This window comes from Triturus cristatus, chromosome 5_1 (genome assembly GCF_964204655.1).
Source record: "Triturus cristatus chromosome 5_1, aTriCri1.1, whole genome shotgun sequence".
In the NCBI taxonomy this organism is placed as follows: Eukaryota; Metazoa; Chordata; class Amphibia; order Caudata; family Salamandridae; genus Triturus; species Triturus cristatus.
Genome location: NC_140587.1, coordinates 43,656,206 through 43,681,724, shown reverse-complemented (window position 1 = coordinate 43,681,724; position 25,519 = coordinate 43,656,206). Strand labels below are relative to the sequence as shown.

The 25,519-nt window shown below is 47.6% G+C and overlaps 1 protein-coding gene across 6 annotated transcripts in view; it reads left to right on the top strand.

Annotated features, from left to right (window-relative positions):
- LOC146830114 (TBC1 domain family member 20-like) overlaps positions 1–25,519 on the top strand; it is a 96,168-nt gene that overhangs the window by 50,686 nt on the left and 19,963 nt on the right. For 3 of the 6 annotated variants that reach the window (XM_085604337.1, XM_085604338.1, XM_085604340.1), the window contains exons 2-6: positions 2,548–2,736; positions 12,593–12,673; positions 15,215–15,401; positions 15,613–15,714; positions 18,576–18,717. In XM_085604337.1, the coding sequence (XP_085460463.1) occupies positions 2,548–2,736; positions 12,593–12,673; positions 15,215–15,401; positions 15,613–15,714; positions 18,576–18,717 (701 nt within the window). Of the gene's footprint in view, positions 1–2,547; positions 2,737–2,789; positions 2,921–12,592; positions 12,674–15,214; positions 15,402–15,612; positions 15,715–18,575; positions 18,718–25,519 lie in introns of those variants that run through there. The other 3 variants (XM_085604342.1, XM_085604339.1, XM_085604341.1) reach the window with 3 other exon arrangements.

Genomic DNA, 25,519 nt, shown 5'->3' with positions numbered 1-25,519 from the left:
TTTGGCATAACAGGAACCGAACATGTTAACAGTCATGATTCGACAATCTTCCTTTCAGTCGACTCCACAAACATTGGAAGACTCCATCGACAAAGGTTTTTAATTGACTGGAATGTAACATGTATGAAACTCAAGCTTAAATGTAGGCTACAAATGTCTGCTAAAACATATATAGCAATTTGAACAGTGAGGTACTACTAGGTATCTTGTTATGTAGAATCTCGCATATTAATGTAGTAGGTGTTGGAGGGAGGCCCACCGGGTAGTCGGGGAGACTATTCCGGGCACCTTCCTACCGCAAAGTTATAGCAGAGTGTCGCTGAGAAGCCCCCTCGGGGAGGTCCTTCTCCTATGATCGTACTAGGCCCAGTAACACCACCACACAGGACTTCAATAGCAGTTGCAAGATTAGATTCTTTATCGGCAGTAATACGGGCAATATTTACAGAGGGATCGAGGGATCCTATCAGAGTCTCAATGTTCGTTAAGAGGATAGGGTAGCGGGACAGTCTTAGTACCAGCCAGGTACGGGAGGGCTCTGTGCCAGACCTTGGATGCTGGTCTCAGAGCGGCTCGGACGTGGAGAGCCGCGACGGCGTCTGCAGGGCTCGGATGGTAGTTCCGCTTAGGTCGAGCCGCGACACGGTCAGCAGGGCTCTGGTGGTAGGTCCGCTTCGGTCGAGCCGCGACGAGGTCAGCTGGGCTCAGGTGGTAAGGTTCAACAAGGTCGGGCCGCGACAGCGTCAGCAGGGCCCCAAAGGTTCGTGAAGGTCTTTAAGCACGGTGGAGCCGCGACGTCGTCAGCAGGGCTCAAGTGGTGGTTCAGGGTGAGTCTTCTTCCGTAGGGTCAGCCGCGATCCGATCAGCAGGGCTCTTGACTCCAGGATACAACTGCTGCCCTGTTGTCGGGTCGCCCCAGATATAGGACGGGAGCCCTTTGATGTCCGGACCCTTGCGCCCGGAGGGGGCGGAGAGGCCGGGTAGGGAGCGGCCAGACGCTCAGCAGGAGAGGCGCCAGGCCCCAGAGAGCTGTGGGGCGGTCACACCCAGGTGTGGAGAGACGGTTGGGGGTCCCATCGATACTGCCCTCCGCCGGGAGTGGGGAGGTGTTCACGTGGTATCCCCCGGGCCAGGGGTTGGCGTCTCAATGTCGGGCCTCGCTGGGACCGAGGCCGGGTAGAGCAGGGTCATACAGATGGTCACGTGGAGTGACGTGCAATCCAAGCTGGAGGAGTCCCGATGTGCATGGGACCTCGTGCGGCTTAGCGCGGGGAAACAGGACCACGCCACGAGGCCGGCTCCCACAGTAGGCAAGGGTTTTGGTGCTGGCCACCCCCTCCGAAAAACCGTGGGTACAGAAGATTTGCGCTGTCTGAATCCTTGTTAGACCCTCTTATGAGAGAATATATTTTGCTTTATCAACTGTAATATTGTATACTGTATACTTTTTTGACTTTATGCCTGATAGTTGCTTGAGGGAAAGCTTATGCTCTGCTCAGTACAGGTGAGCTCAGTTGGTTTTATTGGTGATAACCCAAGATAACAGCTACAGTCCTGATAAGACATCGGAAATATTTTTCCAAGTGATCCTATGTGTGATCTGTTTATTATGACAAGGTATGATAAAGGCAGAAGGCTTGACATATTTACGGTAAAAAGCATATGTTAAAGTCAATAGGCATTTATGGGTGGATTGTTATTTCTCTGTGTTAGAGCCCACAGATAGGTATTTTGTAACATGAAACGTCACAGATTACCTTTGTCGGGAATGATTTAATGTTGGTTACCGCCTCTGATAACCCCTAGGGTGTAGAAAATCTACACCTTAATAATTCTTTGTAGAATCTCATCCTAGCTGTCTGCCAGGATCTTGTAATAAACAAATAATTGAATAATACATATATGGACAAATATATCTATTTAGATACATAGAGGAGCTTTGGGACAGCTCTGTTCTGCCATTGGTCTGCCTGAGTGTCATTTACACTCCGCTTCCATCCATGAGTGCATACTGCAGGGGTCATGGTTTTTTCACATCAGTCATTGGCTCTCTTGCTTGTGAATGATGGCATGTTCTAATCACATGCATACATCCAAATGAAAATGAGTGTGCTTCAGTGTCATGGCTGGTTGGCCAGGCCTGTAGTTTTCACTTTTCTCCTGTTATAGTTCTCCCTTCACTTCTCTTATTTTAATGTTAATATTGCTTAAGAGGATACTACAGCTCTCCTGGCAGTGTTAATTGGTTGCTTGCCTGCTGCTGATTTCATCTGCAGTGCGATGTATCCCACGCGACCACTTTCTCTAAACCAGGACACTATTAAAGTATGCTGCTGTCCATAGTGCATCATTGTTTTACCATTCCAAGATGGCCATCACCTGGTTCTAAATGTAGCGCCCATGCTCTAACTTTATGAAGGGGATAGACTGTTTACAATACCTCAGCAAGACGGACACCCCCTGCTGTGTTTGTTTGCTATTACAAGCATATGCTGGAAGTTGCACCTGTCCTCACTCCCTAACTGTACCTATCCTTTCAATTTCCAGGGCCACCCAGGATCAGCAGGAATCAGAAACTGCTCGAGATCCACCAGGCCCTGACCTCTGACCCTGTGGACATCGATGGCCTGCGGAGAGCGGCAGTGAGCGAGGGCGGCCTGCTGACTGATGAGATCCGCAGGAAGGTTTGGCCCAAACTCCTCAGCGTCAACGTGTTCAACCTCCCACTTAAACCAGGTGTGCCCATGGGAGAGGGACTGTGAGGGAAGCCAGAGGAGAGGGTCGCTGCAGGGCACGGGCTGTATTGCTGACCTGCAGGACATAGTCTACACTGGGACCAAGAAGGGAGGAACCCTCCAGGACATAGGCTACACTAGGAAACAGAGGAGAGGAACCCTGCAGGCGATAATGCACACTGAGAGTGAGAGGAGAAATTCTGTTTAGTGTTGCCGCGCAGACCGCTGCTGACAGCGTTTTTACTTCTATTTTTTAAAATATCGCTTGTGTGCTTAGAACTGCTTAAAAAATTGTAAAAACTGATTGGGGAAACTCACTTTCGTCTTCGTGGCTTGTAGGTTGCCCGCCGTCACCCCTGCAGCTCTCCACCCCTTGGCCTTACCCAATCGGCCGGTAGGAGGAGGAGTTAGAGGCGGGGCTCAGGCATAAATGTTTGCTGTAGTGCGGGAGCGGGCAATTCTGTTTAGTGTTGCCGTGCGGACCGCTGCTGACAGCGTTTTTACTTCTATTTTTTTAAATATCGCTTGTGTGCTTAGAACTGCTTAAAAATTGTAAAACCTAATAGGGGAAACTCACTTTCGTCTTCGTGGCTTGTAGGCTGTCCGCCGTCACCCCTGCAGCTCTCCACCCCTTGGCCTTACCCAGTTGGCCGGTAGGAGGAGGAGGAGGAGTTAGAGGCGGGGCCCAGGCATAAATGCTTGCGGTAGCGCCAGCGGCGCGCCGAAGGCGTGCCAAAGGCAAGCCCGTCTGCGCCCGTCCGCGCCCAGAAGGGCCCAGTGGCCACGAACCATAGTAAAGTTATTAAATATTCATCTAAAGAACTTAGACTGCTAGCTCACCCCTACATCCCCCTGGATCCTGTTGCCCATAATCTCATCATGGAAAACGATATCTTCCAAAATTTGAGCTGTCATGTTGCCCTTTCTACCCCTAGTCCCTCCATCCCTGGTTTTACCACAGTTATACATTCCGCTTTGCATATTCTTTATCTTAACACCTGCTCTCTGGTTAAACACCAGCTTAGATATATTCCTGCTATGACATCAGAAAAACCAGATATTCTTCTGGTTACTGAAACCTGGTTAACCCAGGACTCTGCTCCGGATATCTTAGCAGCACTCCCGTCTGACTATTACATCTTGTCTGTAAATCGGTCCTCAGGAAAGATTGGCGGCGGCATAGCTGCTATTATACATAAAAACATTAAGTTTACCACTCTTACTTCCCTTGTTCTTCCGGAAGCAGAGAATATTGTCATTAAACTCGACACTAATACCGGATCTCTTATCTTTGTGCTCATCTATCGCCCCCCTCAGGCTATGCCTACTTTCCCCCTCTCTTTGAGCGAACAAATGGCCAATCTTGTCACAAACTATTCTAATGTTCTACTTATAGGAGACTTGAATTATTGGTTTCATGATGCCCGGGGCCGCCACACGCCGCAGAACTTTCTGAGTTGCTCTCCAACCTGAATCTGGTCCAGCACGTATCCTACCCCACTCATGTAAAGGGACATATTCTGGACCAAATCTGGTCCTCAAATTTTATATTGTCAGTGCCCACAATTTCACCATGTATCTGGTCAGACCACTAATTAATAAAATTCACGGCCACCATAAACTCTAGGATCAAAGCTCCTATGGCAGTGGGAGGCGTGACAAGAAAGTGGGGGACATTTGTTAAATTAGAATTTAAAACCTTGGCCAGCTCAGCACCTATCTTCAACCCTGATGTTAACATCATGGAAGAGAACATATCGGATTGGCTACTGCTGGCTTCCAATGTCCATGTCCCACTTACTAAATTTTCCTGTGCCCGCCACTCAGATGCACACAAATGGTTCACTGCTGAGCTCAAAAAACAAAAACTCGAGCTCCTTCAAAAAGAGAGAAAATGGAGGTCAAGATACTCCAAAGAAGATAAACTGCAGTTTGTACTAGCCCGTAAAGAGTATAAAAAAGCAATACTGGAAACAAAAGTGGCCTATTTCTCAGCCAGAATTTTAAATGCTCATAATAAGCCGAAAGAAATTTTTGGGATAGTCAATGACCTCTGCAACTCTGAGAGAATACTCCCTAGTCAGACTCCTACTCAAGAGTTATGCAACTCCCTAAATAATTATTTCTTGGACAAAATTTCCACTATCAAAGCCAGCATTCCTACTAGCGTCAGCACGGAACGTTTGGAAAGTATGCCTATTAACTTTGCCATTCTGGCTCATTTTCCAGTCATATGTCCTCTGATACTATCTGAATTAATGACCCGTGTAAAATCCGGGTCCTCTAACGACTGCTGTCCCCCTCATGTGTTTCCCTTCCTGAATGAGTCTCTTGTGCAGGGCAAGGTTCCCACAGTATTTAAGAACACTATTGTAGTCCCTCTATTGAAAAAGCCATGGGCTGACCCTCTGCATCTCTTGAACTATCGTCCTATTTCTCTCCTCCCTTTCTTGGCTAAGATCCTAGAGGACCATGTGGCCAGTTGTCTTTCCAATTTTGTTGAACGAACAGACTACCTAGAGCCATGTCAAGCTGGCTTTCGGCCTGCTCATTCTACTGAGTCCGTGATCCTTGCAGTATTGGACACTCTGAGAGCGAACTCAGACAAGTGCATTCCCCAGGCCTTGGTGCTTCTGGATCTGTCAGCCGCATTCGACACGGTCGATCATAAAATCTTGATGGACCGTGTCGAGGAGGCCGGCATACAGGGCCCCGCATATAATTGGATTAAGTCCTTTCTTGAAGGCAGGACACAAGCGGTCCGACTTTGCCCTTTTACCGCCTCTAAGCTCGCCACCACATGCGGGGTGCCACAGGGCTCGTCCCTATCCCCACTTCTTTTCAATCTTTATCTTAGGCCCTTGATTCATTCATTAAAGGATAGAAAGATAACGACCTTTAATTATGCTGACGATCTTCAGCTTGTCTTCACCTTGGATTCTTCTGACTCTGCTCTTGAATTTCAAGCCACCATGCTTCACATTCAGCGTTGGATGGACCTCAATCATCTCAAACTCAACCCGAGCAAGACGGAATTAGTTTTGCCTGGGAAGAGTGAGATCTTTTAGGGCCATCATTACTGGCTGATAGAACTAGGTGCTCCCCCCCACACCTTCCTCCTTTGTGAAAAGCTTGGGGGTCACCATTAATGCTGATTTGTCACTTAAAGGACAAGTAGGGGCAGTGGTCTCTGCCTGTTTCTTTCAATTGCGCAAAATCCGTAAGGTCGCCCATTTACTGTCTCACTCAGCACTCATACAAGTCGTGATAGCCCTGGTCCTCTCGCTTCTTGACTTTTCAAACTCCATTTATCTTGGCTTGCCCCTGTTTTTACTTGAACACCTTCAATTAGTGCTGAATCAGGCTGCAAGATTAATTTATAAACAACCTAAATGGCAATCTGCCAGACCTTGGCTATCTAAACTTCATTGGCTACCAATTGCCCAACGTGCAGCTTTTAAGACAGGGTGCTTGATCTTTAAAACACTGCATGGCAGGAGTCCTAAATTCATTAGTTGCATGATTGCAAAGCACGGCCCACTCCGTAACTTACGCTCTGCTCATCTTCATCTACTGACTACACCTGCCTTCAAGCTCCAACGTCAAGGAGGGTGCAGGTTTTCCTACCTCGCCCCTAAATTCTGGAACTCTTTGCCTCTAGCAATCAGGAGTTGTGACAACCTGCTGGGATTCAGAAAGGCGCTCAAGACTTGGCTGTTTGAGCAAGCTTATGCATAGTTCCTGTGCCGTAACACTACCCAAGTTTAGTGCCATGAAACCTTTTGGTGACTGTGCGCTTTATAAGTTTTTGATAACATAACAGAGGAGGGGAGCACTGTAGAACACATCCTGCAGTCAGAAACAGAGGACTGGAACACTGTAGGGCATAGCCTGCACTGAGAACCATAGGAGAGGAATGCTGTAGGTCACAGCCTGCCATGGGAACCAGAGGAGAGGAACACTGTAGGTCACAGTCTGCAATGGGAACCAGAGGAGAGGAACACTGTGGGTCACGGCCTGCAATGGGAACCAGAGTAGAGGAACACTGCAGGTCACGGCCTGCAATGGGAACCAGAGGAGAGGGACGATGTAGGTCACAGCCTGCCATGAGAACCAGAGGAGGGGAACACTGTGGGTCACAGCCTGCAGCAGGAACCAGAGGAGGGGGAAGCTGTACGTCACAGCCTGCTATGGGAACCAGAGGAGAGGAACACTGTCAGTCACAGCCTGCCATGGGAACTAGAGGATATGTACACTGTAGTTCAAAGCCTGCAATGGGATCCAGAGGAGAGGAACACTGTAGGTCACAGCCTGCAGTCATAAACAGAGGACTGGAACACTGTAGGTCATAGCCTGAACCAAGAACCATAGGAGAGGAATGCTGTAGGTCACAGCCTGCCATGGGAACCGGAGGAGAGAAATACTGTAGGTCACAGCCTGCAATGGGAACCAAAGGAGAGAAATACTGTAGGTCACAGCCTGCACTGAGTAACAGAGCAGAGGAACACTGTATGTCACAGCTTGCCCTGAGGACCGGAGGAGAGGAACACTGTAGGTCACCGCCTGCGGTGGGATCCAGGGAAGAGGAACATTGTAGGTCACAGCCTGCAATGGGAACCAGAGGAGAGGAACACTGTAGGTCACAGCCTGCAGTGGTGTTAGAAAAGGTAGACGGACCGGGAGGGCCGGCCGGGGTCAGGGGGAGAGGTCTCCGGGGAGAGCCGTCTCCAGCGATCGTACAGACAAGTAACTTCCCCCCCACAGACAGAAATCACACACGGATAAGGTTCAGTGTTCTTTATAGGTACTTAGTTATGATACGGTAGAATGGTACAAGGAGGTCTGGACGCAGGGGTCCCCTCGATTAGAGTCTCGTAAGGTAGGGAAGGGGGTAGAGGGTCAGTCTATTTACCAATCAGGTAGTTCGGATGAGATGAGGATGAGCTCACAATCCTCGAGCTTGGTGTTTAGGTGGTACGGTCCGCGGCAGCGCCAGCAGGCAGGACGATGGTTCACAAGAGCGGGCTACGGCAGCGCCAGTAGACCGTCAGGGTTGAGTTCACTCGGGGTCTCTCGACTCCAGGATACAACTGCCTTCCTGCTCCGGAGCTGTCTTAGTTATAGGGCTGGTGCCCTTTGATGTCCGGACCCTCGCACTTGGAGGTCGGAGGGTCCGGGATGAAGGTGTCCAGACACCCAGCAGGGGGTGGAGCCAGCGCCTGGGGGCTGCTGGAGGCGATCGGCACCTGGCGGGGGAAGAGCTCTTGACGCTTCGTTCTCCCATTGACCTGCCAAGTGGTCCGCTCACCTCCTGGGTGGATGGTGGTGCCGGGATGTCGGGGCCGGCCAGGCCCGGGGTTAGGGTCGAGGTGAGGCCACGCGGCCGCGTGGTGCAGGGCCCAAGATGGCGGCTTGACCCGGCCGGGGAAGCCGGTGGGGCTGGACCCCGTGATGAGTAGGGGTCCGAGGGCAGAGGGTCCGTCGGGAGACGGAGTACAAGGGCTTGTCACGGGGGTATGCCTGGTGGGCCGGAGCTCGGGCCCTGTCGTGCGGGGGGGGAGCAAGCCCTCTGTGTGGCCTGTCCAACAAGTGGGAATCAGAGGAGAGGAACACTGTAGGTCACAGCCTGCTATGGGAACCAGAGGAGAGGAACACTGTAAGTCACAGCCTGCCATGGGAACTAGAGGAGATGTACACTGTAGGTCAAAGCCTGCAATGGGAACCAGAGGAGAGGAACACTGTAGGTCACAGCCTGCAGTCATAAACAGAGGACTGGAACACTGTAGGTCATAGCCTGAACCAAGAACCATAGGAGAGGAATGCTGTAGGTCACAGCCTGCCATGGGAACCAGAGGAGAGGAACACTATAGGTCTCAGCCTGCACTGAGAACTATAGGAGAGGAACACTGTAGGTCACGGCATCCAGCAGGAATCAGAGGATAGGAACGCTGTAGGTCACAGCCTGCGGTGGGATCCAGGGGAGAGGAACATTGTAGGTCACAGCCTGCAATGGGAAGCAGAGGAGAGGAACACTGTAGGTCACAGCCTGCCATGAGAACCAGAGGAGGGGAACACTGTGGGTCACAGCCTGCAGCAGGAACCAGAGGAGGGGGATGCTGTAGGGCCCAGCCTGTAATGGGAACCAGAAGGGAAACTGGAAGTTACAGAGTGCACTGAGAGTGAGAGGAGCGCGAGTGTAGGAAATTGGATTATTGGGGCAGGGGACCACCCACCTGCATGAATAATCGGGTTGAACCCTTTAAGTTGCTAAATTAACCTGAGCTCACCCCCTGATAGCTCTAGCACAGAGCAAGGCAGTTTGACTTGGGGCAGTTTATTAAGTATTTATGCAGTACCAAAACAGTAATAAAGTCAAAATGCAAATCAATAAAAATCCCAAACTGATTTAGGAAAAAAAATAAATATAAATATGACGTCGAAATGAAACATGCATTGGCAAAGCCAATAGGTCTCGCCTTTAGGACCTTATAAGTGTTTAGCCATGCACCACATTATACTGGGTGCTGTGCCGCTAGGAACTGAAATGCTATACAATTGCTACACACTGGGGCATGCAGTCAAAGGAGGCGCTGGTGCAGATGCTAAGTTATGGTTGTGAGCGTGATGTGGGGTGAGTGAAATCTTTTTGTGTGGCAGTGGAGGGAAGCAGGTTTGAAAGAGCTGTGGGAGAGAAACGGGGTGTCAAATGCTGGCTGCGCTTGCTCTCTTTCAGACCCCTAACATAGTACCAATACTAGGGTGACAAAAACGCCTCATATATAGGCAGGACGCTGTTCACGTGTACTATGTAAATGGTCTAGAATATTAAGAATAACAAATACCCACAGAATATACGTTTTTTCTAGGAAAACCTATGTGATTGTTGCTTTTCACATGAAGTTGGCGTTTCAGCTGCAAGAAAACTGATTTTCTTGTTAAATAATGTTAGTAATATTGATAAACGTTTGCTTGTGATTTCAGGACAGAGTCACAGCCACGCTCCTCCTCACCCCATTCCATCCCCCGGTTGCCAGTGGGACTGCCAATAGGCCCTATTGCCGAATTAATCCTTTACCCTATTGAATAGAGTAAAGGATTAATTTGATTGCAAAAGTTACGGACCATTAAAGAATTAGGATCTAAGGTGGAACAAATAATACTCAAATAAAAAAAAAAAATCCCCAAATCCCCTGTGCTACCAGTGGCAAATTATCAGACGTTGTACCCCTTTAGAATTAATAGAAACAGAAATGACATTCGAGTTAACATGACAAGAGCACAAGTAGAGATATTGAACTACGATTTACAATGCGAGCGTTGGATAATTCTTGCATAGTGCAACCAACTAATGAGGGCACATTCTGGGGAAGTGCGAAAGTTGTTGTTACATACTCTCCCTGCTTTAGGGACTCCGTTGGACAATAAAAGTAAATGCATTTCTGTGTGGTATCTCTAAAATCGATCTAGCGCAGACATACTCTCCTTTCACGTTAAAGTTTGATCAGAGCCAAGACAACACAGGGTCAAAAATAACAACAGGCTTTTACCATCTCTCACGTTTTAAATGACCAAATGTCGTTGTGAAAAACTGAAAATGCTAGCAGTCAGCGATAACACATGTCACCTCCAGAGCCACCACCACTGGGGGACCAGTTGATCCAGGGGAGGCGGGGCAACAACTGATAGAAAGGGGCCGTCCAAGTTCTGGCAGCTACGATCCAGCTGTGAGGGCGGGGAGGTAGCGTCCAGAGTACCAACTTCGGCCGAAGATCCCAACAGACACCAAGGGGGGAGGAGAGCGGGGCTGAGAAAGCATATCTGGCCGGGAGAGCTGGAAAAGCCGTGCTGGATCTCCACCCCCTCTATACACAGCATAGGTCTACTTGCCTGCGGAAAGGCGGGGCACAAACAGGCAGCCGCAATGAGGGTGGTCGCCTCTGTCCTGTAACCCTGGGGGCTCACACTGCCGCACGGTGCTCTAACTCCCACAGAGAAGGATTGCAATACAACAGCCTCCCGGTCCCCGAAGCCACAGGAGGAGCTTACACTCCGCTTGCTGCCTGGGCTCCCAGTGTTAGTGCTACGACGGAAAAATCTTTCCTGCAGCGCTACCACACACTGCAATACAATAACACACTGTGGATGTGGTTACGCATACACGTCTCCCCGAAGTGTGGTATACAGTATTTCTTCAGGATAGTCAAAAAATATTTAAATTGTAGATATGAAGGAAGAATACTAAAGGCAGCGCTCTGCTCAATCGGTGTAAACTGGTAGTCCCAGCACGCAGGTAACGCAAAATGTTGCTATTTCCCGCTTCCCATCAACCCGACCCCGCGCAACGAGCGCAAGACACTTTACCATTCACTTAGACAGACTGCACCCTTAGTAAAACACAAGTTTATGAGCCTCTCCCATGCAAGAGCAAAGCTAGATAACAGGTTTCTAAGTGGATGCAACTGATAAGGAAAGATCTAAGTACAGCAATGTTTAAGTTTTGTTTTCCTGGCCCCCTGAGTCCTTTGAGAAGGGAAAACTTAGGAAAGCGAATTAACACTGCCCAGAAACGGCGAGGCTATGTTACCGACTTTTGGGTGCGCTGTTCACCGAAAGCACGCACTTTCAAGGAGACTACCTACTGATGAATGACACTTGCACAGAAGAAAGAAAAACAAGTGGGAGGGGTGGGGGGAGTGCGGCCCAGAGCACACACAGCGTTTCCCTTGCGGGAGCGAGCAAGGGCACCATCTGTTTGTAAGTTAATTACAAACAGATGGTTTCAAAGCTCGCTCCCGCAAGGGAATCGCCAAACGTGCACGCGTTGCCACCGAAAGCAATGCAATGCGTGCACGTTTTTGGCCCAAAAACTGAATCAATTCCTAAAGGTCTCCTCCTATGCAGCGCATGCACGCTGCGTAGGCGAGACCTAAAAAACATCTCATAAGGAAAACCGAAGATCTGAATTTTGAAAGGTTTAAGTAGATATAGTGCCAAAAAGCACTTGGCGCCAATTATAGTCAAGGATGGGCACTTCCCAATAGCGTTATCAGGCGTGGGTTAATATACGTGCTACCCTAACACATGGTTGTTATTGACTGGTCACACCTTATTTCGAGTGTGACTATTGATGCAAGATTGGATTTCATCTACTAGTTTCAAGAACACTGCTATATTATTGTTTTGGAGTTCATGTGACGCTTCCTTAGACATTATGGCGATGTCTCATTGATTTGACATCTTGTGATTTACGTCGTTTTTTTGAGTTTGGAAGTAATAAAACCAATCTCTAGCCTTGAGAAAGGCATTGTGTATATCAAGCACGGACGAAACACGTGTTGGCTGCTAAAGATATTTGATGGCTATTTTGAATACTGAATATGGGTTTCAAAACTAATAAAAAGAACATTTGTTTGAAGCTGTGACGAGTACTTTATCCCATCCAGTGGAACTGTGGAACCGTGGAATATTTTGAGTCCTCCAAGAACTTTTTTTGAAATTGGTTATTTACTTATGAATAATATTGGTCTATATACAATGTACTGTTTCTAGACCTATTGTACTTGAGAAAAGGGTGTGCGTTACTAACTGATATGTTTTAGATAATAGTCAAGGATAGGCCTAGGTGAGATTTGAGGCTACATCAACCAGGTTCATTCTGGTTGAAGATTTTACCTTCCGACTGAGCCCTGTTCATGAGTGGGTCGGTATTGTAGAGAAATTTCTGAAGTCCAGACCCAGGACAGGGTGCACCGGCCTCCACAGAAGGACGAGTTGATCAAATGTTGCATAATATAGAGTTGTAGGGACTTTGTGGCCTGTGCATGCATACTATTAACCATGTCCTGCTCTCTTCCAAGGAAGAGCGATCAGAGAGGGACACAAGGACTACAACCAGGTGCTGATGGACGTGCGACGGTCATTGCGACGCTTCCCAGAAGGTGAGGTATTGTCGGTAAACCCCTGCTTTCTACATCTCTTGACAGACATTTTTGGGTTCAGCAGGGTATATTTTGTTGTTGAGGCTACGAGTGGCTCAGTGAGAGTCAGGCATTGAATGTGGCAGGTGTTGACCTGGCCCCTTAGTATGTGTAGTGGTCGATCTTCCTGCGGTGTGCGCTTACTCAAAATACTCAGTATTAGTACAGGTCTAGTGCAGCATAAGGGACATGTGGCTTAGGGCTATGAAAAATGTGATGTGCGGCTTCAACATTCAAGGTAGTCTGTCAGCCTGCCCTTAGTTAGCAGGAGAGGTGAGGAATCTTGGTGTTTTGATCGACTCGTTGCTGCCCCTAATGCTCTAAATGACCCACACAGTAGAGGTGAACTCCTGGTCAGTCATCCTGAGCAACATGGCACAGCACAAATGGTGCAGTTTGGAGACTGAGCTAAGTTTGAAAAAATGTCTTATCTACTTGACCCTAAAGACTTGAGGTTGTCCTTAAGCGACTCAGACGGCTGGGGCAAATAAAGACATATCTACTTTGACATTAGAAGGAGGCATTATTTATATGCAGCTGGAGGCCTGAATACTTCCCTGTAACGTCGCGCCCATGCATGCTGAGGACCCCTGCCATTGGGAGACTGAGTGGGACAGATTTTCAAGCTCACCTCATCATAGATATGCTCATGCACCTAGTAATTACACATCATTGCCACTGCCACATTAACAAACAAATATGTTCATCCCCATTAGCCACATCTTTCAGTTCCCACTACTCATTCCAAGTTTTCGGTAGGCCCAAAATTGCTGGTTCCCACTACGCATTCCATTTCCATTTGTCCGTAAGCTCTCATGTCCCGAGGAAGACATTGTCCCTTGTTCCAGTTGATTCACGACTGCCAGGTCTAAGACTGCAGACCCTTCTATGCTGATGCTCTGCATGCAATGATGAGCTGCCCCTTGGTGTCTCATAAGCAGATTGAACAGAAGGTGTGATCTTGGCTACCTGACACTTGTCTAGATGAGACTGGCCTCGACGATGAAGGCTGACCTATATGGACTGGTGGGGTAGTTCTTTCTGTCTCGGGTCCTCCACCTAGTATTTATAGGAGTAGTAGTGAGATTAAGGGGCAGGAAGCGGGGATCACTGCTCCCAACCCAAACTATGAGTTATCTTGTTGCTTGTCAGGCTGCAAGTGGAGGCTGTATAAACGGTGGAAGGGTCTGAGTGGGCTCGTACAACCAAGCATTGGGCAGTGAGGGCCAGGACTGACATCTGTGGCCAGAGTCTCACTCATATCACCTTTTGTTTCTGAGTGTCTCAGCCTTCATGTTTGAAGAGGGGGCCTCGACCACTGACATACATTTGAGCTCAGTCCGGTGGATATGGCATGGAGAGAAGTCATCCTTGTTACCTTGAAAGATGAAGCGATACCTTCCAGGCCCTCACATCAATCACTAGCAAGCTAATCTGGAAATGCACGGATGTTCAGATCTTAAAAGTGTCCAAGTTGGCATTCTATTGCTTCATTATTGTCTGTAACTATAAACAAGAGAGGGAGTAAAGAGGGTCAGTAAGGAGTGGACTCACCCGCCTCTGTGGATCATGAAAATCCAAAGAGAATCCACCCTTGTAAACAGAATAGTAGTATCCTTCCTAGATCAGTTCAACGGTGTCAAGAACTGTGTGTCCCCTAAAGATGTATAGGAAAACACAATGCTTTGTTAAAATAACCCTCACCCACCAAAAGGTCCCTTGGTGGCATGCTTCATCACCGGGTTCTTCCCGCCCCGCTGCGGGACGGGGCGTGCTACGACCGACGGAGACATGGGAGCACTTAATAGTGAATTGATACTATGTGTGATGTGAGAGTGGAAGGGTCTGAGTGAATTAGTGGGATTAAAAAAATACCTGTCTGTGTGGAAACTAGAATTTAATACTCCCTCTGGTATTGTTAAAAATGGAGCTACTACCTCCTTAGTCGTTGACTAAGGCAGTAGTAGCCCATTAGAGCATACATCCTCCACTTCCCATTTTTAACAATACCAGCTAGAGGGAGTATTAAATTCTAGTTTGCATACAGCCAGGTATTTTTTAAATCACCCTTTATTCACTTTGACCCTTCCACTCACACATAGTATCATATCACTATTAAGTGCTCCCACGTCTCCGTTGGTCGTAGCACGCCCTGTCCCGCAGCGGGCGGGAAGAACCCGGTGATGAAGCATGCCACCAAGGGACCTTTTGGTGGGTGAGGGTTATTTTAACAAAGCATTGTGTTTTCCTATACATCTTTAGGGGACACATAGTTCTTGACACCGTTGAACTGATCTAGGAAGGATGCTACTATTCTGTTTACAATATAATCCACCAGAAAGCTCCCACCCCACAGCAAAAAGGGGATTGCCCATCTCTGAGTACATGCGCAAGAAGATAATTGAATGTGATGTGTAGTGACCACTGCTGTCTAACCCCATCCTCGTGAAAGGCTGCGGGCAGCCTCATGGTTTGCTCACCCGTCCTTCTCTCTCCACCCAGGGATGCGAGCGGATCAGCGCCAGGTACTGCAGGAGCAGCTGATCGATACGATGCTCTACGTTCTTAAAGCCCACCCTGAGCTGCACTACTACCAAGGCTTCCATGACATCGCGGTGACCCTGCTGCTCGTGGTGGGGGAGCGGATGGCCATAGCTCTGCTGGAGCAGCTCTCCACACACCACCTCAGGTAGGCGGATGGGTGCCGCTGCAGTACCTCGCTCTCTTGTTCTTCACGCACTTACCAGCCGCTCTGTGAAGGTGAAGCAGGACGCCCGCATTCATGGTCCCTAGAGGCGCCAAGAGCTCCCTACATCCATGAATCTCATGAGGTCTGAGCGGGCGGGAGTGGACCCGGAATCTCCTTTCTCTCTCACACGCCCATCTTGTCTCCTTTTTAGAGACTTCATGGATCCGACCATCGACAGCACGAAGCACATCCTGAACTATCTCATGCCCATCATCAAGCGAGAGGACCCGCAGCTCCACGACTTCATGGACCGGTAGAGTATTGAGCATTGCTACTTCGTAGCCCTATGAGGGGAGCGCTCCCTGGGGAAAGGGATATTTGTCCAAACGCAGGCGAAAGAATGTCATGTTCACTTTAACGGGTCAACTTTTATCTGCTAGCCAATGTCTGAAAAGACTTAAACCTGGAAACAAGGGGCTGAAAGATATTCCAGCCAGTATAGAAGTCAGGGGAAGAGATTATAACTGTGACACAAGTGATGCAAGAAAGTCTTACTTGGATGCAAGAGACAGGAGAGATGTTAACCCAGAAGCAAACAGCGAAATGACGTCCTGTCCATTGGCTCTCTCAAGTTGCTCACTTCTACGTACAAGTGTCAAGAACAAAATGTAATCTTGAAATAAGTGTCAGTGTGATATCCTAACCTGGATTTAAGTCCTAGAAAGAGATTCTCGTCTAGATTAAAATGGTGCTAACAGATTCCAGGCATGAGGTTTGTGGAAGAAATGTTTATGTGGACACCGGTGACAAGAAAGAGATTCCCACCTAGGCGTGTCAGTGTTTTTTAAAAAAAATAGTTTGAAGTCTTGGTTCAAGTGGAAGGAAGATATTCACATTTAGATGCGAGCGATGGAATGAGATTCTAGCCTGGCTAGGAAGAGATTCCTACCTCACCTTGATGTAGGTGATTGGTAGAGAATCTGACCCAAATATCTGACACAGAACGAGTTTCTAATGCAGACGCCATTGGCCAGAAGAGATTCTTACTTGTATTAAAATGGCGACATGAAGGGTCCACCTTCATGCCAGTGTTTGCAAGAGATTCTTATCTAGATGAAAGTGGTGTTAGCAAATTCCAGTAATGGGTTTTGTGGAAGAAATGTTTATGTGGACACAGGCGTCGATACCGAGAATATTGTTTTGTTGCTGGAGAACATTGACTACAAAGAGATTTTGATTTGGGTGTTTGGTGCCGCATTTTGGGACAGATACATTTGTAATAGACAAATGTTATGTGATATAGGCCTGTAAAGCGCCACTGTCAATCTGAAGGGTATCCTGGCTCTGAGAAGTGTGAAATTCAAGCCAGAATCCATTTTCAACCTTTCATTTAAGAAAGTACAATGGCATTACAATTGAAAGCTGAACAGAGGAGTCTGGTGAATGTACCTTTTGGAATTAATCCGGCAAGTAGTTGCATAATTACAATCACAAGGCATATAGTTTGAATATAATTATTTTCTCTACGGGTAGCCAATGTGGCTAGTGTCTTTAGGGGCGACGAGACCAGGGATCATGCATCTAGGCACGGCCTGCAAGATTTGCAGCTAGCATTCAGTTGTTTTGGACTCCAATATAAAGATCGTTACAATAATCCAGTGTTGAGTAATTAATCAGTGCTTGAAAGATTAGTGTCTGGCTTTCAAATAGAAGCTATTTTTTCTTCAACGTTTTAACAAAAAATATATTTATATATACATAGGCAGTTTAAGCCCTTCTTTGAAATGAAAACTGAGATTTCTTACTAAGCTTTGGCAAATTAGTCGGGTACCCAGGTCTGAAGGCCGCCAGTTATCAGATGAGATCGAGTTGGAGCCCGTGTTTGATTTTTGAGAGTTACAATTGATCCATTTGGCCACAGACGACAGAGAGATTGTGAAAGATGTTCGATTAGGGTACAATGGGCCATCTAGCAGATAGCTATGTGTCAACCCTCTGCATGACAAACAAGTAGCCCAAGGAGCAGATAGTTTGGGCCAAGGGTGCCACAGATATGTTAAACAGTGTTGAACTCAAGGAGGAACGCTGAGGTAGTCCATGTTGAACTGTTTTAACAGTGGAGTGGAGAACGCAAAGCAAGATGCTGAGATTGTGGTGTCTCTCTGCAGACTCCAGAAAAGGAATGGTCTTATCTCTGGGCATTGCAAAGGAACCAGCGGGGAGGGATCATGCCAGGGGAGGAGGTCGTTCTTGTAGAAAGGCTGCCAAGTTGAAGAGTTTAGGTGGATGGATATGGAATAAGAAGATGTTGTCATTGTTTACACCGTGTTACTCCTTGTTTATTCCACAGTTCTCGTACAGGGTGCTTTATGCTCAGTGAAGTGTGTACTAGTTGTGTGGTTCTGCTTTCTGTGGCATTCTGCAGCTTCTTCATGTCTTGACCTGTAGTTTGTCCGGCTGTATTGGATTGGTGGCCTGAGTTTGACAGGAGGAGACATATAATGCCCAACAGCAGATGACTGTCACCCTCTTCATATTACCCAGCGTAGTTGCAGGACAAGGATTTGTCTGCCTTGCTGCAGGCCTACAGCCAGAGAGCCATGGCACAGATTCCTCCCGATCCCCCTGTGTCTTCCCTTCCATCCTCGGGGACTCCTCCGTGACCGCCTCACCCAACGGCCTGTGGTAGGCTTGGGGCAATCTTAGGGAATATTGAGGTCCATGGAGACAGCCAAAGGTCCCAAGGAGACCGGGGCAACTCAACTTGTGTTAGGCCTGAGGAATCAGTGGGTTTACCCATGGGCAGAGGGTGCATGCATCCAGGGATGCCAGTTCCTTGAGGTACCCCTGTCTGTTAAATAAAGGAACATTGTCCATTGTCGGGGCTTGCTGCCAACCAGGGGTCCTTAATGCACCACCACTGAGCTCCAGAGTGGAACAGGACATCAGCGGTACAGTCACTGGAGTGCTCTGCTGATGCTTGGCAGCACCTCAACAGTGCCCAGCCGCCTCCTAAATCAGGATAAAAGTATGGGGGAAGCACGATGAAGCGGGGGTTTAGCAGAGGGTAAACTTCAAATTAGGCCTTCTTGCGTTAGTTTTTTTGTTGCTTCAGCTCATGTGTCTAGCACGGTAGCATGTAGAGGTGTTCTGATGCTTCGCTTGTGCTTCCAGGTCAGAAGTGGGGACCATCTTCGCCCTGAGCTGGCTCATCACTTGGTACGGCCATGTGTTGAACAACTTTCACCACATCCTCCGGCTCTACGACTTCTTCCTCGCCTCGCATCCACTCATGTCAGTCTACTTTGCTGCTGTGGTAAGAGTTTCCAAGTTTTAGGGGTGTGAGAAGTGGAAAGAAAGTTAACTGAAAAGCTGTTTTTTTGTGAGTAGGAAACATATTACAAAATATACACATAGGGTAAAGAATATTTCTGAATGGGTTTTAAGTAGATTTGAAAATATGTGACATTCATACCTTTAAACACTCTTAGGTTGGTGGACTGGAAAAATCATATTACAAATTAAGGAAACCCATCTTGTTGAGGATGGTCAAATGGTTGTGATAGGCACAAGTCACCCATCACTCCTAAAGTGAGTGAGGCATCCTGTAAGTGTAGTAAGGCCTTGTACTCTCCCCCTTCATGTACTGTAGTTTTAATGGCCCCAACTTCTCAGTTTCCATGGAAATCCAGCAGGGCAGTGATGTGGATGGAGGCTAGCTTAGATGCGGTGTGGTTGATCCATCACCGGCTCCAGTAGAGCTTGGCCACTGTGCCACGAGCTCCGGCTAGAAGACCGTTGTCGCCTCATGGGTTAAAGTCACAGCTGTTCTCACCTGGTGCTTGGGCAGCCAGTGGGTGCTATCCAGACCTCCTCAGGGTCTCCCATCCAAGTACTAACCAGACCCAACCCTGCTTAGCTTCTGAGATTGGCACATTCAGAGTAGTATGGCTGTAGGCCTATATCACCTGGTATTCCCACGCAGTCTCGCATCAAACAGACCCCCTCAGGATATTGCCGCATGGAAACGGCTAACAAAATTTCACAGCATGTAAATGTAAAAACAAAATTGCAGCAAATTACTTCATGTTTTGCGGACCTGTGCGTGATTTGCAATCATTACTTTTAGCACGGTTTTGGTTGTAAAGTAGGTATAAACGCCTCTCAGTTAGTTTCTGGGATGTGCTACATAGACATGCATTGTTTAGACAGCCCTTGAAGTAGAGAGAGGACATGCCAATGAACTCTTCACTCTGTGGTGAAGATGTACAAATATTTTCTTTTGAATTATTTACTGATGAAAGTAGCTGAAGGGCCTGCACATGGTACAAAGAAATTGACACAGACAGCAACAAGGGAGAAGGAAAGGATTGTTTGTGAAATGAATCGGTTTCTGCATGGTTACCAGATGACTCCGTGTCACGCGGAGATCCACATTCCATTTCATGCTCTCTTCCTCGAGTGCTGCTCCCCACACAAGACGCTGAGCGCCCACAAAGTGTTCCTTCCTCCTCCCAACTTTTCATGTCATGTTATGCAGATATTTAGAGCGACGTACCACTCGGAAGGTTATCCTTGTGCTAAGCAGTAGCTGCATTACAAAAGTCCCCTGGGGGTGCAACAGGCTTTTGCGCCCATGTTGGGTCCCCAAGGCACTTTGTTATTACAGCCGGGGCTGCAGACACTTGTGCCCCCCCTTCTGTAAGACCAATAGCGCTGGCGCACATAAATCACCAGCAATATCCTCAGAGGGCGTGCCCTCATTTGCCTGTGGTTCTGGCCCCATGCAAATGAGGGAATTTCCATATTACAGATGCTGGCGCAGAGGCAAAGAAGCTGTTACGAGGTGCACTGGCAGTTTGTCACCTTATGGCAGCCCTCTGGAGGGGGGAAAAGGTGTTCCATGAACCCCCAGACATCCCCGTGCATGCATGTGCTGTCACTCACTGCACCCGCCTGCAAGGGGAGCTCTAATCTCCCATAAAAGTGCAGGCAAGTTGCAGCCTGCACTGTGTAACATGGAGCGGTTTCAAAGCAGCCGCTCCGTTTTTCACTTGAATGTGCTGCCCTGGGGGCAGCGCATTCATCCTAATACAGCACATTTTCCATGTTTGCGTTGGGCACACCTTTTAAAAGGTGCGCCAGGCGCAAACAAGGAAAATGCGCCATATGTATGATACGGTCCCAGGTGTGAGTTTAGGCACACCTAGGGTTTGGTGGGACTAGACGAAAAGCCAGGTCTTCAGCTTGCGTAATTCAAGAAGTGAGGAGGACGCTCTTATCTGTAGCAACAGGTGGTTTGATGCTTTAGGAGTGATGTAGGAGAAGGCTCGACCGCTGGTGTTGTTTTACCATATGCATGAGATTTGTGTAAGTAGGAGTCCGGAAGAGTGGGGGAGTCGGAAAGGTCTGTGAAAGTAGATGTTATTTTGAGAGGTAGTCTGGGCCAGGTTTATGTAGTGCCTTGAAAGTGTGAGTGAGGAGTTTGAATCGTGCTCTTATGTGGATGGGGAACCAGTGGAGGTCCTTCTGGTGTGGTGTGATGTGAGAGCGGCGTGGGAAGGAGAGTTATTCTGGCCGCCGAGTTCTGAATGGCCTGCAGCCTTCTGTCCATTGCTTTCACTGCCCTTACCTTTAAAAAAAAAAAATACAAATGCAGATGCCTAGCAGCAGCATATTTGTTTTTGAGCTGCTCCTTTTACAAAGCGTGCTTCCGTGCACATTTGAATTCTTATTATTTTCTTTAAATTACTGCTCCAAGACTAGTGGGCACTGATTACGCTAACTTGCACCCCTGTCTTTCTCCTTACTATTAGCGCTCAGGATCTTTTATTTACCTACTAAACAGTGTTGGAGGGGTAAAACAAGTCATAACACAATGACTATATCAGACCTGAAAGCACCACAGACTCCGACTTTGTCAATTTATTATAAGGCCAAGAATAATAGGATGTAGACACATCGTAAAATTAGCATATAGAGATACAAGAAAGTCAATACAGAGCCGATTCTACGGATATAGGTAATTCGGCATAACAAGAATAAAATGGAAAACTCGAGGACTAGGATACAACTCAAAATAGTCACAGAATTTAAGTTCCTTTTCATCAGAAATAAAACAAACCTGTCCCTACACTATACTAAGAGGAGACGCTATCTAATACCCTTCTGTCTATTCCCAAAGGTGTCTGCACGTGTAGACTTCCTGATAAGTACTCACGTCAAATGGGCTAAGATGCTTAAGGCTAGGAGCAAGTTCTAAGATGCTCCTTTCTCTCCGGAAGCTAGCAGAAGTCTGGGGTCTCTGTCCCTGTGCATCATACAATATAGGATTCGATTCTTTGCTTCATCCTGGTAAAACTTTCCATTGCAACTTTTTCTAACTGGGGAGGTTCACGCCTTTTAATTAAGACTGCTTTGTGCGATGTGATGGCCTTGGTTCCCAGAACAGCCAGACACGAAAGGTATCCTCCCTTCTCGCTTCCTTCTGTCTTCAAAGCATTCCTTGTATCTTCTCCCATCTGAAAATAACGAGTTGACATTCCAATACCTACAGTAGGATGAGAACATTGCTATTCCTTGAAAACAACATGCATTTCATTATTTATTTCTCGAGAAGCCAAGGAGGTATAAAAACAATACAGTCTTGGGCCTAGAAAATCGGGCAATTTAAGAACGTACTGTTACATTATATGATTATAAACTGTCCTGCTTCGGTATATGCAGGTATGACGATACATACATGATCATATTATAACATTACACTATAAGGAATATATGCATAAATCTACTGAGTACATTTTCCGTGATTATAAAACACTGCACACAACACTAGATTGTGGGTGCATGGCAATTATGACTATAATGCACCCATATAAAATAGAGCGCTGAAAGCGCTCTATCAGCATCATCTGGAAATAAAACAGCAGCCGTGTCATGACTCATGCACTCATTCAAGTCATTGCACCCTTTTTTTGCAGATGCTGCACAACATCGGCAAAAAGCATTGGAATAGCCAATAAATCTGCATTAGCAACCAAAAGGCGAGACATGCTGGCTTTGCTAATGTTTGTTAAGTGTGAACTATGTTTCAATTTCTTGAGTTGATGTTAACTGGAACAAAAACTTCCAGAAAGCATTTCTTTGTAAAATTAAAGGCCAGGAAGGGAAACTGATGTCCATTAAGGCAAGGAGTCGCCTGGTAATTTTTAAGGTTTTAGCAAGCCCTGGGGGAAGGGGAGGGCGATAAAGTAAAAACAATTGGGCAGCTCAGCAACCAAAGTTGCTGCTCTTCGCTAGGGAGAGAGAGCATCCCAGAGCCTTATCTCTTTAGATCTGCCATTGCTGCTCTGTTCTCTAGCGTTGATGCACAAATAGGCTGCCTGGCACCTCACGCACCTTTGCACTAGCGTAGGTTTTGTGCTTGACATGTAGCTCCCCAGACTGTTTGTTTGGAAGTTGTTTCCACATTTTCCAAATATGGCCACACCTCGGCTTTGCGAATGGTGCAGCTTGACCAGGGTACCACTTGGTTGGGGTTAGAGGTGGGACTGAGACTCACTTTGTTTATTGTGGTGGTAACTTAGATAATATTCTTTATGCACTTAACTAGACACTTAGAGCCTGGTTTAGATCTCCGCGGATGGAATACTCTGTCACAAACATGACGGATATTCTGCCCACCATATTACAAGTTCCATAGGATCTAATGGAATTGTAATTTGGCGGACTGGATATTGGTCACGTTTCTGTCCGCCAAATTCTTAATCAGGCCCTTAATTAGGACATAGATGCTCCTGCACCAAGTATCACAGCTTCTGGTCAGATCAGTGTTGCTGCGCTGAGCATTACTGCACAGGCATTAAAAGCTGCATTCCGTATTCAGATATGTGGCGTAAGGATGCCTTCAGTCATACCTCACTGGTATCTTATCACCGATCGTCCTCGTCCTCTGTGTGTATGGCCACGCTATAAAATTCTACATTCCCAACCAAGAACAACTAAAAGGCTAGTTTCTTACTTGACTAACCTGGAAGTGCTGGGCCCCTCACACTATACAAAACAAGCATTTGCAATGCAATAGGTCTCGCATTAGGAAAGTTTGAGCTATTGGTATTGTAAATGCCAAATTTTGTATTTATGTGTTGGTTTTGAAAATAGCTAAATTAATAGCTTTGTCATTTACAATTCCAATAGTTTTAACTTTCGCACCAAATACATAGCACCGACAAACATTGACCGAAAACAAAAAAAAATACTTAAAATGCGTTTTTGGAAACATTTTGTTCCTGTAACGTTTGTGACTTTTTTTAAAAAGTGAAAATGCACCTACTGACATTGTGCAAAATAGGGGGCAGTGTGTAAGAGGGCAGTGTGTGAGGGGGCATTGATGAGGGCAAAGTGTGAGTGTGTAAGGGTGCGGGCTGTGTGTGTGTGCGAGGGGTAAGGGTGCAGTGTGTGTGGCCTAAAGTAGTGTAAGTGGGTAATGTGTGAGGGTGCAGAGTGTATAGGGGCAGTGTGTCAGTGGGGCAGTGTGAGGGGAGTGCAGAGTGTGAGGGGGGTGCAGAGTGTGGGGGGGTGCAGAGTGTGGGGGGGTGCAGAGTGTGGGGGGTGCAGAGTGTGGGGGGGGTGCAGAGTGTGAGGGGGTGCAGAGTGTGAGGGGGGCATTGTGTGTGGTCTGTGTGAGAGTGGGGCAGTATGTGTGGTCTGTGTGAGAGGGGGGCAGTGTGTGTGGGCTGCGTGAGAGGGGGGGCAGTGTGTGGGCTGTGTGCGAGGGGGGCAATGTGTGTGGTCTGTGTGCGAGGGGCCAGTGTATGTGAAGGACCAGTTGCAGGCGACTTGCGACGGCAGACCTCAAGACACAGCGAGGCGCAACAGAATAAAAGTGCTGTTAGTGGAGAGAGTGATCTTCATCAGAATGTAAGCAGGAAAGCAAAGAATGAAAGTCCTACAAAAGCATACGTGTTTGGGTGCGTAAAGTAAAATAATGAAACACACATTCAAAAGTAAATAACTATAAGAGATGAATGCAAAGCACAGAGGCAGGAGGTCAAGTAGTAAGTCACACAGAGCCAAGATTCCGGAAAAGTTGCGAGAAAGAGAAGGCGGGGCGGAACTACACGGAAGGGGAGAGACGCGTGGGCGGAGAGGAGCCTGTGAGAACGCGCTGCAGAGATCAAAGAAAAGGTTTGCGACCATATGGAGAGTGAGGAGGTGTGCAGCCTGGTGAGCTGAATGCGTGTGGCAACAGAGGGAGAGCGCGGCGCGCGCGCCACAACATTTTCAGACCGCAACGTCCACGTGAACTTTGTTCATTTGTCAAATAAAGTTAAACAATAATTCTAATTTAAGCACAAAACACCTAGCACCAATAGACATTAACCGACGAAAAAACCCCAAAATCTATTGATGCGTTTTAGAAACGCTTTGATCCTGTAACGTTTTTGTTTCTGTTAAAATTTAGAAAAGGCACCTACTGACATCGTACGAACTAGGGGGCAGTGTGTAAGAGGGCAGTGTGTGAGGGGAATTGTATGAGGGCACAGTGTGAGTGTGTAAGGGTGCAGGCTGTGTGTGTGTGTGTGTGGGGGGGTGTAAGGGTGCAGTGTGTGTGACCTAAAGTACTGTGAGTGGGTAATGTGTGAGAGCAGTGTATGTGGGGGCAGTGTGTCAAGGGGTCAGTGTGTGAGGAGGGGTCAGTGTGTGTGGTTTGTGTGAGGGGGCAGTGTGTGAAGTCTGTGTGAGATGGGGCAGTGTGTGTGGTCTGTGTGAGGGGCAGTGTGTGTGGTCTGTGTGAGGGGCAGTGTGTGTGGTCTGTGTGAGGGGCAGTGTGTGTGGTCTGTGTGAGGGGCAGTGTGTGTGGTCTGTGTGAGGGGGCAGTGTGTGTAGTCTGTGTGAGGGGGGCAGTGTGTGTAGTCTGTGTGTGTGGTCTGTGTGGAGGGGTAAGTGTGAGTGGTATGTGTGAGGGGGGCAGTGTTTGTGGTCTGTGTGAGAGGGGGGCAGTGTGTGTGGTCTGTGTGAGGGGGCATTGTGTGTGGTCTGTGTGAGAGGGGGCAGTTTTGGTTAGTGACTTGTCAGTAAACTGTATTTCTATTTTCTTTAAAGGCTGTATTAGTATA